Source organism: Amblyomma americanum, chromosome 5 (genome assembly GCF_052857255.1).
Source record: "Amblyomma americanum isolate KBUSLIRL-KWMA chromosome 5, ASM5285725v1, whole genome shotgun sequence".
In the NCBI taxonomy this organism is placed as follows: Eukaryota; Metazoa; Arthropoda; class Arachnida; order Ixodida; family Ixodidae; genus Amblyomma; species Amblyomma americanum.
In genome coordinates, this window is record NC_135501.1 from 183,223,787 (window position 1) to 183,238,762 (window position 14,976).

Consider the following 14,976-nt stretch of genomic DNA (forward strand, 5'->3'; position numbering starts at 1 on the left):
TAGGATTGTGAATTGATGGGAGAGGAGTGTTAGGCGTTTACGATGCTGGCAGTGAAACTACTACATGCTCTTCCACAGTAGCGAGAACAGCAGCCGTCGCCTCTAGGGTGCTGTCGTCAAGGCAAACATGTTTCAAAGCCACAAACGAGGAAAGGTGGGGGGGGGGGGGGGGGGGAGGAGACTACTAAGCAACGAAAATAATGCTCTCGCTACTCCACCCTCCGGTCACATAGGTTTGTCGCATAACACGCTCCCTTTCTCTCTGCTGCTCTTTCATGAGAGGGTACGCGTGTGTGTGTGTGCAGGTTTGTAGAGGCTGTTTGTATGGCATTCGTTTCGGCGGATGGTTGGTGCGAGTGAGATCCTTTTCAATGTGTGTGCGTGCGTGTGTGTTTGTGAGTGTGTGCGTGCGTTCGTGCCTGGCTCGACAGAAGCGGTGGCGGCTGTTTACGGGCATGGCCGGTGGCCAATCCAATAAATGGCAAGCACCGACCACACCGGCAGTCGAGCGATTCCCAATCCTCACTCAGTAGAGTCAAGATGAACCGTGCGGTCGCGATCCTGTGCTTTTCCCTGGCCTACGCCGCTTCAGGTGAGTGACGATTGCTTGCGTTGTGCGGGAAGGTAATCAGGAGCTTTAGGAATTGTACACTGTCAGGTATAGGTGTGTTTTAAACATTTTTCCAGTTATTACACAGGCTGAGATTCGCACAAAAAGACGGCACTTTTCCAGGATGGTGTTGCAGATGTATGCGCCGAATGGTTCTATCGATTTGTGCGGTCATCTCGACCGATTCGAAGTATTGGTGGCGCCAGTTCTGGCCTTTGTGGGCTTGAGTCAGTTTCATCTTTCGTGCATCCGAGAAAACTTGTTTTCAAGAATTTCAAAACTTTGTGCTAACTTGGCTTCAAACTAAGTTTGATACTTCCGAAAAATATATCCCACGTTAGCAGGTTTCTTTTGGACAGCTTATAAAAATCTAGTATCTTTCTCCAATCGTAGACCGCTCGCTCCAATTGGGAAAGAGGCATGGAGCTATTGCTGTTGCTTAGACTGCCATTTTCGGATATAAGCCATGGAATTGAATCATGTTTTGCAAACTTGAGGCAGAAGTAGGAACCGCAGTATGCCGCCCCATTGGCTCTTTGTCAGAAGCTCATTTGCAACAACCGGGCACGGTGACCACAAGTTTGTTACGGCGTGCGATAAGTTAAAGAGCGTTTGTTGCGGTGTCCAAATTTCCAGCCCCATTGCCTCATTGTTAGAGGCTCATTTGCAACAACCGGTCATGGTGACCACGAGTTTGTTACGGCGTGCGATAAGTTAGAGTTTTGTTGCGGTGTCCAAATTTCCAGCCCCATTGCCTCATTGTTAGAGGCTCATTTGCAACAACCGGTCACGGTGACCACAAATTTGTTACGGCGTGCGATAAGTAAAAGAGCGTTTGTTGCGGTGTCCAAATTTCCAGCCCCATTGCCTCATTGTTAGAGGCTCATTTGCAACAACCGATCACGGTGACCACAAGTTTGTTACGGCGTGCGATAAGTTAAAGAGCGGTTGTTGCGGTGTCCAAATTTCCAGCCCCATTGCCTCATTGTTAGAGGCTCATTTGCAACAACCGGTCACGGTGACCAGAAGTTTGTTACGGCGTGCGATAAGTTAAGGAGCGTTTGTTGCGGTGTCCAAATTTCCAGCCCCATTGCCTCATTGTGAGAGGCTCATTTGCAACAACTGGTCACGGTGACCACTTGTTAAGTTTGTTACGCCGTGCGATAAGTCAAAGGGGGCTTGTTATGGTGTCCACCTTTCCAAACGGTAGCCTCGTGTGTGTCTTCATTGTATACGACAAAGGTGAAGGAAACAATGCGATGGCGGGGCGAGTACTCAGACGTGATCGGAAGCACTTAGCCGTTCAAGCCTGCACCTAGCGAACCGCAGGCTAGTTTAAATCCTTAGGCTCAGTTGTGGTTGAGCTAAGGATCCTGCTGGAGGAGCGAGTTAGCGGGAGTACATTGGGATCATTCTTTCTGCTTGTGGAATAATTTCCTCGTGCCAAGTGGTGATGCACAGTGATAAGAGTCGATAAAATTCGTGCTGACATCGGAAAGCTAAACTGCTACCAGTGCGGGCCGAGAGCACAATTAGTCTACAGCTTTTCAACTTTTACGGAGCTTAAAATCATAGCGACTGTTTCGGCGTGACGACATTAATACCTACTTGCTTAAGCATGGTATGAAGGGTTTAACGTCCCACAGCGACGTGTGGCATGTGGAGGATGTGGAAGTGGAGGGCTCCGGATAAATTTAGACGACATGAAGTTAATTAATGCGCACTGACATTGGAACACGGCCGCCTCAGCAGGGATTGAACCCGTATTTCCGGGCTCGGTAGCCGAGCCCGCTAACCACTGAGTCACCACCGCGGGTTACCTTATAGTTACTAGAGCTTTCTAGATAACTTAGCATGCAAATCAAACGATGTTTTTTACCGGCTGCCAAGGCACCTTCTGATGTATGTCCTGACGTCGTTCTCTCATCGTTCTCTAAATCTCGAAAACTTAGTCCTGTGGCTCTGTCGGCGCCCTCTATTTTTCCTCTCAGCTTAGCGTTTAGCTCGTTCGCGTCGCTAAAGCCAGAACAACGACGATAAACATCTCACCGTTCGTTAAACCCCAATTCTCAGAATCGACTGACCGCATATTCTGGGTCGTATGGTGTTGCAATTTTCCTTTTATTCACAGTCAAACGCCTGCAATTTTCAGTAGTGATTATCCGTAAAGTTTTCTACTGTGCGCAGCTGCCATAATACGTGCAGTCTGTGGGATCAGATCGACTTTTTTGAATTGAAAAGAATTACGAGAAAGAGGTTTATGCTTAGCGAACCTATTTTTGGAACCATACCGCGGAAATATACTACTCTACTCAGTACCATGTGTGCCCACACACACGCTCACACGAGCACGCCCACGCGCACACGCATGCACACACACACACGCACACACACACACACGCACGCACGCACACACGCACACGCGCGCACGCACATGCACGCACAAACACATGCACACACAAAGAGAAAGAACAAACACTTAGAAAAGGCACGACCAGCGGCTGCTCACACTCGTGAAATTTCTGGACAGGTTCAGAGCCGCAGACGCATTAGGCTGTAAGCTCTGAAGTCTAGATCAAGTAATGAAGGAACTTGTGCCGATATATAGAACTCTCGAAGGGAATATCACTCCGCCTCCCACTGGATTTCATATAGCTTTGCGTATACGCTGTTGCTGGCTGCACCAGACAAGGTAATGCCTCGAAAAAAAAAACAATGTGCCATATCCTTATCTGTCACGGACGTCCTCTCAGTGGCAGCCTTCGATTTTTTCCTTTTCAAACTCCTCTGACCCGACCGTGCAGTTTTTTAGGCTTACCCATAGTTATGTGGGAAGCAAGAGCTTCAATCCTCGAAGCTTACCAGCTTGCTTCCCGAACCTGTCGCTTTGTCTTAAACCGCCGCCTTCATCAAACGACGCGAAACGGATATGAAGAAAGGCAAAATGAACAAAAGCACTTCCTTCTTGCAAGCCTTCCTTTACACGCGCTTCCGGTAACATGGTCTTGCGAAGGCTTTCATTGAGTAACAGGTGGCCTTGAGAGAAAGTGCGCAGCGGTATCTCCAGTGCGCCGACATTTTTTCCCGTGCTTAGCTTGTCAAGATCTATTATCTCATTGATGAAGTGGGCCCAGCAACCTTTTTTCTTGCTTAACAGCGCGAAGCTTTGTTGCGTGCTGCTTGCGCGCAATTAACAAAAATAAAAAAGCAAAAGCTGAATTTTCCTCTATGGGGATCTGTATCGGCTTGCCTACAAATAACAGGAAAACAATTGCGGGAGCGTAATCCTGAGGCTATGCGTTTCGGGCGTCAGACAGGAAACGGGCCGCAGATTTAGCCTCGGCGCGCGCGCAAGAAAAGTGAATTTGCGTCATGTGCATAATCGTCCCGTATTGCGTCAGTTTGATCACAAGGTGTTTCAACAAGGCACGTGTTGAGCTTGAGGTTGCAGTTGAAACTGTTATAAATCAGCGAACACCTTGCCGTTTCAAATGGTTCGCTTGAAGAACCCTTGATAAGCAGGAGGCTACTATCTGCAAGGATGTCTTCAAACTGATCCAGTCAGGGAATTATACTAACGAAAATATGGCACATTTCTAACCGTATTCTGATGCTCGGCTACGACAGGTTAATTTTAAAAAGGTCGTCCCTAAAAAGTGTGTGGACTGTTAAGCTTTTGGGATCTGAAATATGCGAGTGAAACAAGTTCAAGCATTTCAACAGCGTGCTTCCACTAATTCCAAACCTCTGATTCGGTTAGAATAAAAACAGGCTATGTTTTTCCCCAAGATGTCAAACATTAAATTAGACAGATATATATGTGCACATGCATACATGCGCATGCACATATATACCTGTAGCACGCACACACATGCATACATACGTTTGTACGTGCACACGAAAAAGAGAACGCTATGTCAAGCTACGTTTAAACCCCAAAATAATAATAATAATAATAATAATAATATTATAATAATAATAATAATAATAATAATAATAATAATAATAATAATAATAATAATAGTAATAATAATAATAATAATAATAATAATTGGTTTTTTGGGGAAAGGAAATGGCGCAGTATATGTCTCATATATCTTTGGACACCTGAACCGCGCCGTAAGGAAAGGGATAAAGGAGAAGTGCCAGACGTATTTTACAGCGACATTCCAGAAGCTGCAACAGCAGTACAATCAATAGCTTTTGTGGCTCCTACTGGTCGACTTATATGCTGATGCCATTTGTTGGGATAAATGCGACCCCATAACCCTGACAAGCCAATTGCACAAAACACAGTCCTATTCATTATACTCTTACATGCTGCTGGCGCAGCCTGGTTACGTCACGAGTGCGCAAGACGCGCTGACAGAACAGTTTGGTGACCCACTACACCCTAGCGAAGAAACATCGAAACTCAGGAAAAGAGTGTTTCACTTTTACTTTCTTCGTGCAGTCCCGTAGACAGAGTCGTCATGGAAGGAGGTAGACAACGTATACAGAGCGGAATTCGTCTCACTGCGTCATCGCGACTGCTATTCTGATCGCGCAACCAAGTTCGTTAGCGCGTAATTTACAGCGGCCGTTTCGATGTTTATCTAATTTTGAGCGATTAATCTTTTGTTATCGTTTCGCAGCTACGCTTCCCAAGTAGTTCGCGGGCTGCTATCCGCTACATTATGTGCTTCCATCAGTACATCACCGCATTGAGCAAACACTGAAGTGTCGCAACCTGACATATTATCGTTCACGGCGAGTCCAGCTCGAAGCAGGCAGCGAAGGTCCACTTTATTCCTCGGGTGTAGTGCTCCGTAAGGATATCTTCAATGAGGAGATGACTATTAAAACATGCCAGACCAAACGCGCTCAAGAATTGTGAAAGGTGGTGCTAAGTATAGCCGATTATCATCGAAGCTCCCATAGACCTTATTTTAAAGCTGCCTTCTTGCGAAATTCGAACTCTTCTTAGATGACTTCTCTAAATTAACAGGCGGGACGAGCACAGAGAAGAGTACACCCCATGATTATAAAGTACATTCGGTGTTATGGTTTAATTTTAAACTTTCATTTAAATAGCGGTGATGTGCAGTGCCACGAAGCATTGCAAATAATAAAGGACCATGTGCGTACGAGGAAACGCACACTCTACTAACTACGAATGGTGGTTTAAGTATCGAGATCTAAAAGAAACAGTTTAGTGTATGGGCGGCGTATCAGTATAAGTGAACCTAGAGAATGCTAGGTGCAGACAACATAAAAACAAGAGGAAAAGTAAACTATTAGCAACGTATTTTACGTTGTCCACCCGTAAATGTACCGTGAGGTGCGGTCTGTATTAAATAAAGTGCTAAAGGGCCAATTTAACTGTCACTAATATTCTAAGTGTATGCGGGGCAAGGCGGGACAATTTTTATTCCTTTTTAAGTAGCACGAGCTGACAAATGCAAATGTACGCAATGCTAGGAGTCTTGTCACTAGGGAAAAACAGACCATTTAACTTTTTCACTTCAGCAAAGCAAAAAGAAAGATGGCATGGAAGGATTGAATTCAGTCCAAGTAAATGCACGAAGCCAAGCAAACTTTACAGCATTGAATCAGATATAAATAATGCAAAAAAAACAAAGAAAAACTAGGAAGTATAACTCAGGAGTAAGAAGGCTGTAACGATAGCAAAGCGACCAGAATAGGAGTGCCAAGCTTCCAGCCCTATTCATTTTCTCTGAAGACCACAACGAGCAACACTGATTCTCCACGCGATTGATAGAAATCGATGCTAGCTCCGTCAAGCATCCCTGGAGGCAGTTTTCCCTCGCACGTGCCTCTTCTTCTTTCTTTACGACCTCGCTGGGGTTTCTGAATTATACTCCTTTCGCGGGCTGCATGCCAAGCTAGAAAGGCATCGACGTTAGATCGTAAAGCCTTAAGTATGCCTTTAAAGTAAGAAGCGAGTTGGCACCGCAGTGGAGTCCGCACGTGCGGCTCTTTGTAAGCTTATATAAGCAAACGCACTTTCCTTGACGTTGTCCCTTACTATTCCCACGGTTGCGTGACATAAGGCAGCCAATAGGCTCCTTTCAAGGTCGGATCCTGCCGCCCTTTTCACGCCTGCTCACTCGACCGAGCGTATAAAGATTCGACAGCGGTAAAAAAAAAAAGAAAACAGGAAAAGAGTTTGGCGCGGGGGACGAAGGTCATCGATACCAGTTAAGGGACCGCTCTTCACTGTCGGTGGAAGCCTGCTTGCCGCATGCATGCGGACTTCTTTAGTCAGTCAGGAAACTATATAATTATATAATTGGTTCTTCGGGGAAAGGAAATGGCGCAGTATCTGTCTCATATATCGGCGGACACCTGAACCGCGCCGTAAGGGAAGGGATAAAGGAGGGAGTGAAAGAAGAAAGGAAGAGAGAGGTGCCGTAGTGGAGGGCTCCGGAATAATTTCGACCACCTGGGGATCTTTAACGTGCGCTGACATCGCACAGCACACGGGCGCCTTAGCGTTTTCCCTCCATAAAAAAGCAGCCGCCGCGGTCGGGTTCAGAAAACTAGCCAGAATTGTCAATTTTAACGTCGCCTTAACCTAATCCGAAACTAGCCAAATTGTCAATTATAACGTCGCCTTAACTTAATCCCTAACCTAACCGCGCCCTTATATATTACAAAGCACTGATATACTCCACCTCTTACGAGGGCACTGAGAAGAAATTCAAGGTGGCATGTATCTAGTGGTTATCGCATTCAAACAACAAATACAACGACACACATTGCCTACACAAAGACTTCAAATCTGCAAAATAGAACATAAGGTTGTTGCTGCCACCTGCCGATTTCAGAACTAAATTGCGGAGCATCGACAGAGTTTCATTTTTGGGCGCGAATCCCAGAGTCTAGGGTCGACCGCCATTAGCCCAGAATGGTAATCACCGAATTTCGGGGTAGACGTCATAAATTGGAATCCAGCGCCAGGGAAAGTCTTTCGCTGCAATTTCCTCAGAAGTCGAAGTGTTTTTCAATTCTGGACAGAAATAAACGCGCCATGACCCATAAATTCGATATTTACTACGAACAAAAATTGGACGGTTTTATTTTGTCGTTTGGTTTAGGCTTATGGGCGTTTGACGTCCCAAAGCGACTCAGGATATGCGGGATGCCGTAGTGAAGGGCTCCAGAAATTTAGACCGCCTGGGGTTCTTCAACGTGCACTGACATCGCACATTACTCGGGCCTCCAACGTTTCGCCTCCATCGAAATTCGACCCCCGCGGCCGGGATCGAACCCGCGTCTTTCGGGTGTGCAGACAGTGCCATAACCACTGAGCCACCGCGGCGGTCAAGGAGTTTTAATCCGTGTCCCTTAAAACTCCTCCAGGCGGTGAAAATGGGCAATTCCTAATTAATAAAGACTATATTAGGATGAATTTCGCCAGGGCTGCTCTGTGATTAGTATCTTCCTCTGTCTTTTAATTATATCCTACGAATCATGCAAAGCTGCCCGACGCAGTGGCTCACTGCCTATGGTGTTTGGTCGCTTGACAAGAGTTTGACAGTTTGGCACCTTGAAAGGACGGTATCATTTCTACGAAGGCGAAATACGACATTGCCCGTATACTGGCACGGGGGGACAAGGTATACAACACTGAACGACTGATCGATCAATCAGTCAGCCCGTTAATCAGTCAACTTCACTAAAACCACACGCGGTTGATTAAAGCCTCTCTCTAAGCCTCATTGGATCACTTTAACTTTATACGGCGCGCCGTTCTTTTGGTACCTCGCACTGCCTTTGTGGTTTTATGTTATGGCACGTGGTTTTATGTTATGGCACGCATAGTAGTACCTGGGGGAATCTGGTAGTACGATGCTACGGTCACATATTTGATTGGCTCGTTTTGTCTTTGCACTCAACATGCACACAGAAAGCATTTGGTAACCTAATTGGCGCTTGTTTTCTTGTATAAATCATCCAGATCGTTCTTCTATCAGCTGCTTTTAAGTGGCCGAACGAAGGAGCTGAGAGATGCGAGTTACAGACCGGCTAGTGGTCCTACTCGTCGTCACTTGGCGTGATGCTCCCCGCTGATTGCCGGCTTTAATTTGCATCCTGTTCCAGTCCCGGCATTAATTTCATACTTATCGGCCTAAATTATAGCCACTGTACGCAGAATACCGGTTTTATTCATAAGGTTTCTTCACGGCAGCAGCAGTTATGATGGAGGACCATTTGCAGCACGGCTAAGTATAAGCCCGCTGCCCGAAAAAACCTGATGTCGCGAGCGGAAGCCACTAACGACGGCTTTTACCCAAGACAAAAAGGAGGCCTCGCCGTCCACGTAGTCTCTTCGAGCCAAGAAGAACGCGAGCGATGGTGATGCTATCGCAAATATGCAGCTAGCGTCCCGCGCAATCCAACCTTGGACGGCCGTTCCTGAATGCGAGTCGCGGATCTCAGATTTCCGCCGCAATTACTCCGACCAGTCGGTGTTTACATCACACGTGATCCGCCCGCAGGCCAAAAGCGTGAAGAAAACAGAAACGGATGAAAGAAAGAAAGGGATCTCCCTTCATCTTTGAAGACACAAGCGGTCTACGTGACAGGATACGCTCAACTTTCGCTCGCTTTGCCGGAAGGAAGGTTCAGTTCCTTTCCGTGCAAAACAAATTAGACATCAAACGATGTTTCGGAGCCTCAGCTATGGTAGAATGCATCGGCCAAACTAAGATACAGTCACGTTACATTGCCGTAAATAGAACAAAAAAGCAAAGTGTGTGTGTGTGCTTTGTGTCGAAGTAGGCATACAGGAAGTGTTGCATCTGTGTAGGCGCATCGGGTGCTGTTTTTCCGGGAATGAAACAATTAGTGTTATGAAGCTATGTACAATGCGCCTCCTTCAATTCAACTTGCGAAGAGTGTCAGCCCCTTGCGACACGCGCTTTTCTGTTGTCTCTGCGATGTTTGCAAAACAGGTGCTCTATACACCTTTCCATGACCAGGAAGCACCCATTGTTTTTAGACATTTTTAATCAGCCAATTCTATTCTTTGCTATAGAATTAATGTCTTCCAGCGCACGTACTCAACTGTCTATTGTCCTGTCCTGGGGCACGCAATGAATGCTTCCTGAAAAGGGTAAAATGATAACTCGAAATGCTAATAGATGCTTAAGAATGTGAAGCTCCAAATAAAAGTTAAAGATGAATGTCATTAGGACGCGACGGGCAGCATATATTTGTTGTAATCTTACTAATAATCTGGAACAACCTCAATCCTATTTACCACGCTTCTGGACTCGCCACAGCAGGATTATTTGGCAGACAGAATTGAGCCATCCATGCCGAATTGTCACTTTCAGGACAATGACAGAAAGCGTTGTATAAATGTATAAACACCCATTAAGTAGCGACTGCCGCAATAACTCTCCGACAGAAACAACCACGGATTGCTCAGGAAGGAGTTTATATAAACACTAATTTGTGCAATTCGACCAGTGCGTGTATATACCTAGGTCACTGAATTCGAGATGTCTTTCTTTCCGCAACCAGCGCGCAAGTTGTCGCAAAGGTGCACGAAAAGCAACCTTTCCAATATTTCTTTCCGTTTGCTACGCAGGCGTGTCCGGTTCTGCCATCTACAAGGACCTGAAAGGGTGCACGTCGACGGAGGCAGAGAAATGTGGCTACGACTTTGTCCCCTACTTCCTTAGTAATAAGCTCGCTGAGGATGCCAAAGGTCTCGCAGCTCAGTGCACGTAAGTCTGTTCATTTATCTTATTACTATTGAAAATTGGTGCATGTTTGCGCGCTGATGTCACTGCCCTTATATAAATGGTCTATGGACAGTCTATAGACTCCATATCAACTCTGTTGCCTTTCTACAGATTTCTTTTTCTCTGTTCACAGTCTTTAGACTATCTATAGATAAAAGTCTACTAAAAATGTATGGCCATAAATCTATAGATTGTCTATAAACTGTCCATGGGATTTGTATTACCTATATAGTATACTCTATATGATTTGGCTATGGACAGTCTATAGACATTATAGACAAAAGTTTGTGGACAGTCTATGACTGACTAAATAAATTTTTGAAAGGTTGTGAAACCGCCACAATTAGTGATGATGCGCAGAAGCCTCAACTGAAAGCTGTTGCTGCAGTTCAGAGCATTGCATAAATAACTTCGATGATCTACACTTCATTAAGGCGATTTTACCCACTTTCGTTGCAGGAAGTTCAAGGGCCAATTGAAATGCGGCGAAGATTTTTCGGTCAGGTGCCTCGACGGCCTCCCGAAGGGCGTCATCTTGCTCATGCTCAGGGCTGCCGTCGACGAGTACGACACCTTCTGCAACACCACCCATGTCAAGCATAAGGGTCAGTACATCGGTAGATGATGTCGCATTGTCTGCAGCTTGAGAGTTTTGTACTGTCGGTGGTCAAGCGGGCACCTGAACATTCGCTTACAGTCTTACGCGTAATGCCTGCATCACCTCAATGCGCCGCCAGGACCAGCCGGAACTATCCTGACCATTACTAAATTTGCGCAGAAGTGCTAAGACTACTAGTGACGATTGAATTCGTATTCGCCTAGTAGCTGTCGCGAGCTTTGGGAAAGAAAACTTATCAGGGCTCCAGCAAAGCGTTTAAGTTCTTGGCTGTAGTGAAGAATCTTAAAATGTATTGGCTTATGTATTTGATTTTAAAGTCGACTAGCATACTATTTTCTCAAGCCACTAATCACAACTCCGAAACAATGATATTCCAAGGACTCTTTCAACGATAATATTGAGACGCAAGAGCCAAGAAATCAGGATGTCAATCCTGACAGCATTAGGTTTAGTAATCCAATCGATTATCTAAATGGCGATACGTTGAATGTCTGTTTTTTTCTCCGAATTCATGCATAAAGCGCATTTAACCCCAGCCCTATTAATTTATTCTTTTTAATTTGGCAACCTTCATACGAACAGGCCATGGCATAGGTTATTCCACTTTCCCAAGAGTATCTTTTTATCCCGGCATCAAATTGAGGTCACACCTGAATGAACGCAGGCATGCCTGTGAGAACATACGCTACCATTCCTGGAGCCGTTCTACTCGGTCCAACCCTGATTGACCGCGTCATTCTCCCTGTGAAGCTTGTGCTTCCTTTAGAAAACCACTACAAAGCCGCTTGTAAATGTTTACCAGCAAGTACGCGTGATATATCGGCGGACACCTGAACCGCGCCTTATGGGAAGGAATAAAGGAGTGAATGGAAGAAGAAAGGAAGAAAGAGGTGCCGTAGTGGGGGCCTCCGGAATAATTTCGAACACCTGGGGATCTTTAACGTGCACTGACATCGCACAGCACACGGGCGCCTTTAGCGTTTTGCCTCCATAAAAACGCAGCCGCCGCGGTCGGGTTCGAACCCGGGTACTCCGGATCAGCAGCCGAGCGCCCTAACCACTGAGCCACCGCGGCGGGTATGCCGAATATGCCAAATTAAATTTCATTATGATAATCTCAGCCTGAATACGTTCACTAGAGGTCAAAGGTTCACTCATTTCCAATTAACCGTGTCCTACGTCAACTGTACCCGCCGTACCCCTGCAGACTTCATCTTGTCTGCTTATCTATCTCACGACCCCTGCTACGCATGCCTTCTATTGGCATCCACTTCTCTTCCCTAAGAAAGAATCGGTTATTTGCTCACAGCTTTACTTGGCCTGCCCATGTCCGTGTCCACTTCATCGCAGCCTGCTTACTGTGTCATACGCTTTGCATCCACTGCAGAGTACCTGGACAGCATCAAGTGCATCAACCAGGCCGGTCCAGGCATCCAGAAGTGCATGAGCGACATGTTCGTCGCCCTCCACCGCGCCTCCAGGGCCCCCGACCGCCAGCAGATTCCTTACTCGTGCTGGTGAGTAAGCCATATTGTCGACTTCTTGCCAAAGCTGGGCCGAATTTGTTGCCCATCCTGGGTATGTGACACTGATGAAGGTTATGGCGTGTACTTACGTAACGGACGTCCATAACTGTCTCAGAAAAACGAGTAGCAAGAAAGCGGCAAGAGGGCTACACATCACCTGGGTAGTCTACGGGCTCAAATAGCATGGTGTTATGAAACACTCCTCCAAAAGCTAACCGCAGGGCTAGTTCAGAAGCGGCTGTAGTGTTCCAGCTTTAAGTTCACCATATAGGTTGGTTTGAGGCCCTTTTATAGTTCGAAATGGCAGCTCCAGGGAGCGTAATGTAACTGCTAATTTGGTTCTGCAAGGTTACAGACTAAACACAAGTGGGCTGTGCACAATAAAGCTCATGCAACCTCAGAAACTTTTCCGCGGGACTCAGGCTTCGCTGCACGGGCTCAAACACCACCGGTGACTTGGCACTTCTTCTAGGGAACTTATAATTGTTTAGCGAAGAAGAAAGTAGCCACAACATTACCGGGCGATACGTCTTTGCCTCTGGTAATTGTGACGACCTGTAAAGTCTGTCGCCTTCTTAGCCAACCAGTGCGAGTGTATGAGTCATAGAGAAAGAAAAATGAAAAATACGAAATAAGATCATTCTTATATCGCGTTGTTTCTTTGCCCATTACGCGCAGCTACTACCACGACTTCGTCGAGTGCGCCGAGAAAGCCCTGACCAGCAAATGCAAGCTGCCGGCAGCCACGAAGTTCTTCAACGACATTATCGAACACGTTTTCGGCGAGGTCCTCAACTTGGCCTGCAGCAAGTACAAGAAAGGCACAGGCGCCTGCGAAGCCCTCCCCGTGCTCCCAACGAAAGATGACAGCAAGGCACGCGCCAAGGGATTCATAGATCCACTGGCCGTCATCGCCAGCAAGCTGGGATAGACATGTTACCCGAATTTTCTGGTGACCTTCGCGGGCTACTAGGCTACGGGCTGCCACCAGGATACGGCGCACTGCACAGATGTGTAGATGGGCTTTGAAGCTTCACTCGACGACAGTTAGTGAAGTTGTTTGCGCGTGCCTCTATGACAGCCGTGCCACTGGTTGTTTTGCGGATGGTTTAGGCATCCCCATTGTTAACATGCAGACCTCGCCTCGGAGAGCGTCCTCTTTAGGTACCTGCCACACAGATGAGGTACCGGCTGTAAGATCGCTGTATAGCTCACAGGAAATGGTCGCTTTTGCAACGACACAGAGCTGGCTGCATAGCGTAGAATCGCATACAATGACAGCGATTAGCCTCATTATCGAGGTAGGCCGCGCAAGCGCCGTCTACGAGAACGCAAGTTAGCTGAGCGACGTGTGATTCAGCGAATAGCCAACAGGTGGCGCTTAAAGCTATTGCCCTTGGAAAGTGGATGGCGTAGTGGAGAGTTGACCCGAGGCGCTTTCCTTCGTGAGTTGCTGTCTGTTGAGTTTTGTTCTTCATTTATCATCAAGGGAAAAAAAAACGTGTGTCCACTGTCTAGCATATCGATGGAGCTGCGTTGGTTTGCAGCCGGAAAAGGAGCTTGCGTGCTCTGAAGGCTGGAAGAAAGCCATTAGTCAAATAGGGCACGTGGCTCTAGTGCTTACTGCCAATACTGATTCGTCTCTTAAAATGCGAAAACACGACCGATAATCGAATGTTTTGAGTGCGAGCAGCCTCAAGTAGTTTGGAATCGAACAAGTTAGGACTCTCAATGAACCAAACGGTTAGTGTCCTGTTTGCGCTCTACAAATAACCGAGAAACACTTGATATCATGCTTAATATTTGCCGTATGCTCATCAGTATAGCTCCCGGAAGCGAAATCCATCAGACTGCTTTGCTTCGTACATCAGGAAGGCTGCTTCGGTACGTCATCTATAATAATTGAGTTGTATGAAAGCCTGTGCAAGCTTTGTGTGGTGTACATAAGTGTGAGCATCATGAACATATTCATCCTCAGAGTGAAACTATGTGAATATGTGAGTGAAATAAAAAGTTTTTTTTTGCTGATGTATCGGCAGAATACAGAAAATTGCACATTGTCGTTTTTCTCTCAATAAACCAAGGTACACAATGTCACTTTAGCCATGTCTTTACCCAAAACAGGTATGTGCCGCTGGAACAAAACTGAATCCACAGCGTTCTTGGTCCCAAAGAGCAAGCAGGAATGTTTTCCTCGTTATGACAAGTTAACTCCTGAGTTATAATTTGTGAAATTTTAAACCGCTTTGGAAACAGGCCGAAATTTTGGATTTTGAAGTAACACAGGGCCGTAAATTTGAAGTTTGATTACAAGTCCCTCATTGCCCATCTAAGCAGAGATAAAAAAAAAACATTTCAACTCCTCTTGGTCAATTAAGTCACAGCTCCGGGCGTACCGAACTTCCCACTCCTTCACAACGCCAACGATAATATTACACGCGACCCGGCTGCGTGTTTTATAGA

The 14,976-nt window shown here is 46.3% G+C and overlaps 1 protein-coding gene across 1 annotated transcript; it reads left to right on the forward strand.

Moving 5' to 3' along the window:
- Positions 1 to 436: 436 nt before the first annotated feature.
- On the forward strand, positions 437 to 14,607 carry LOC144133130 (uncharacterized). Its single transcript, XM_077665991.1, has 5 exons — positions 437 to 592; positions 10,212 to 10,350; positions 10,828 to 10,973; positions 12,375 to 12,504; positions 13,192 to 14,607. Exons 1-5 carry the CDS (start codon positions 541 to 543, stop codon positions 13,442 to 13,444), a joined length of 720 nt encoding a protein of 239 aa, XP_077522117.1. The 5' UTR covers positions 437 to 540; the 3' UTR covers positions 13,445 to 14,607.
- The last annotated feature ends 369 nt before the right edge of the window (positions 14,608 to 14,976 follow it).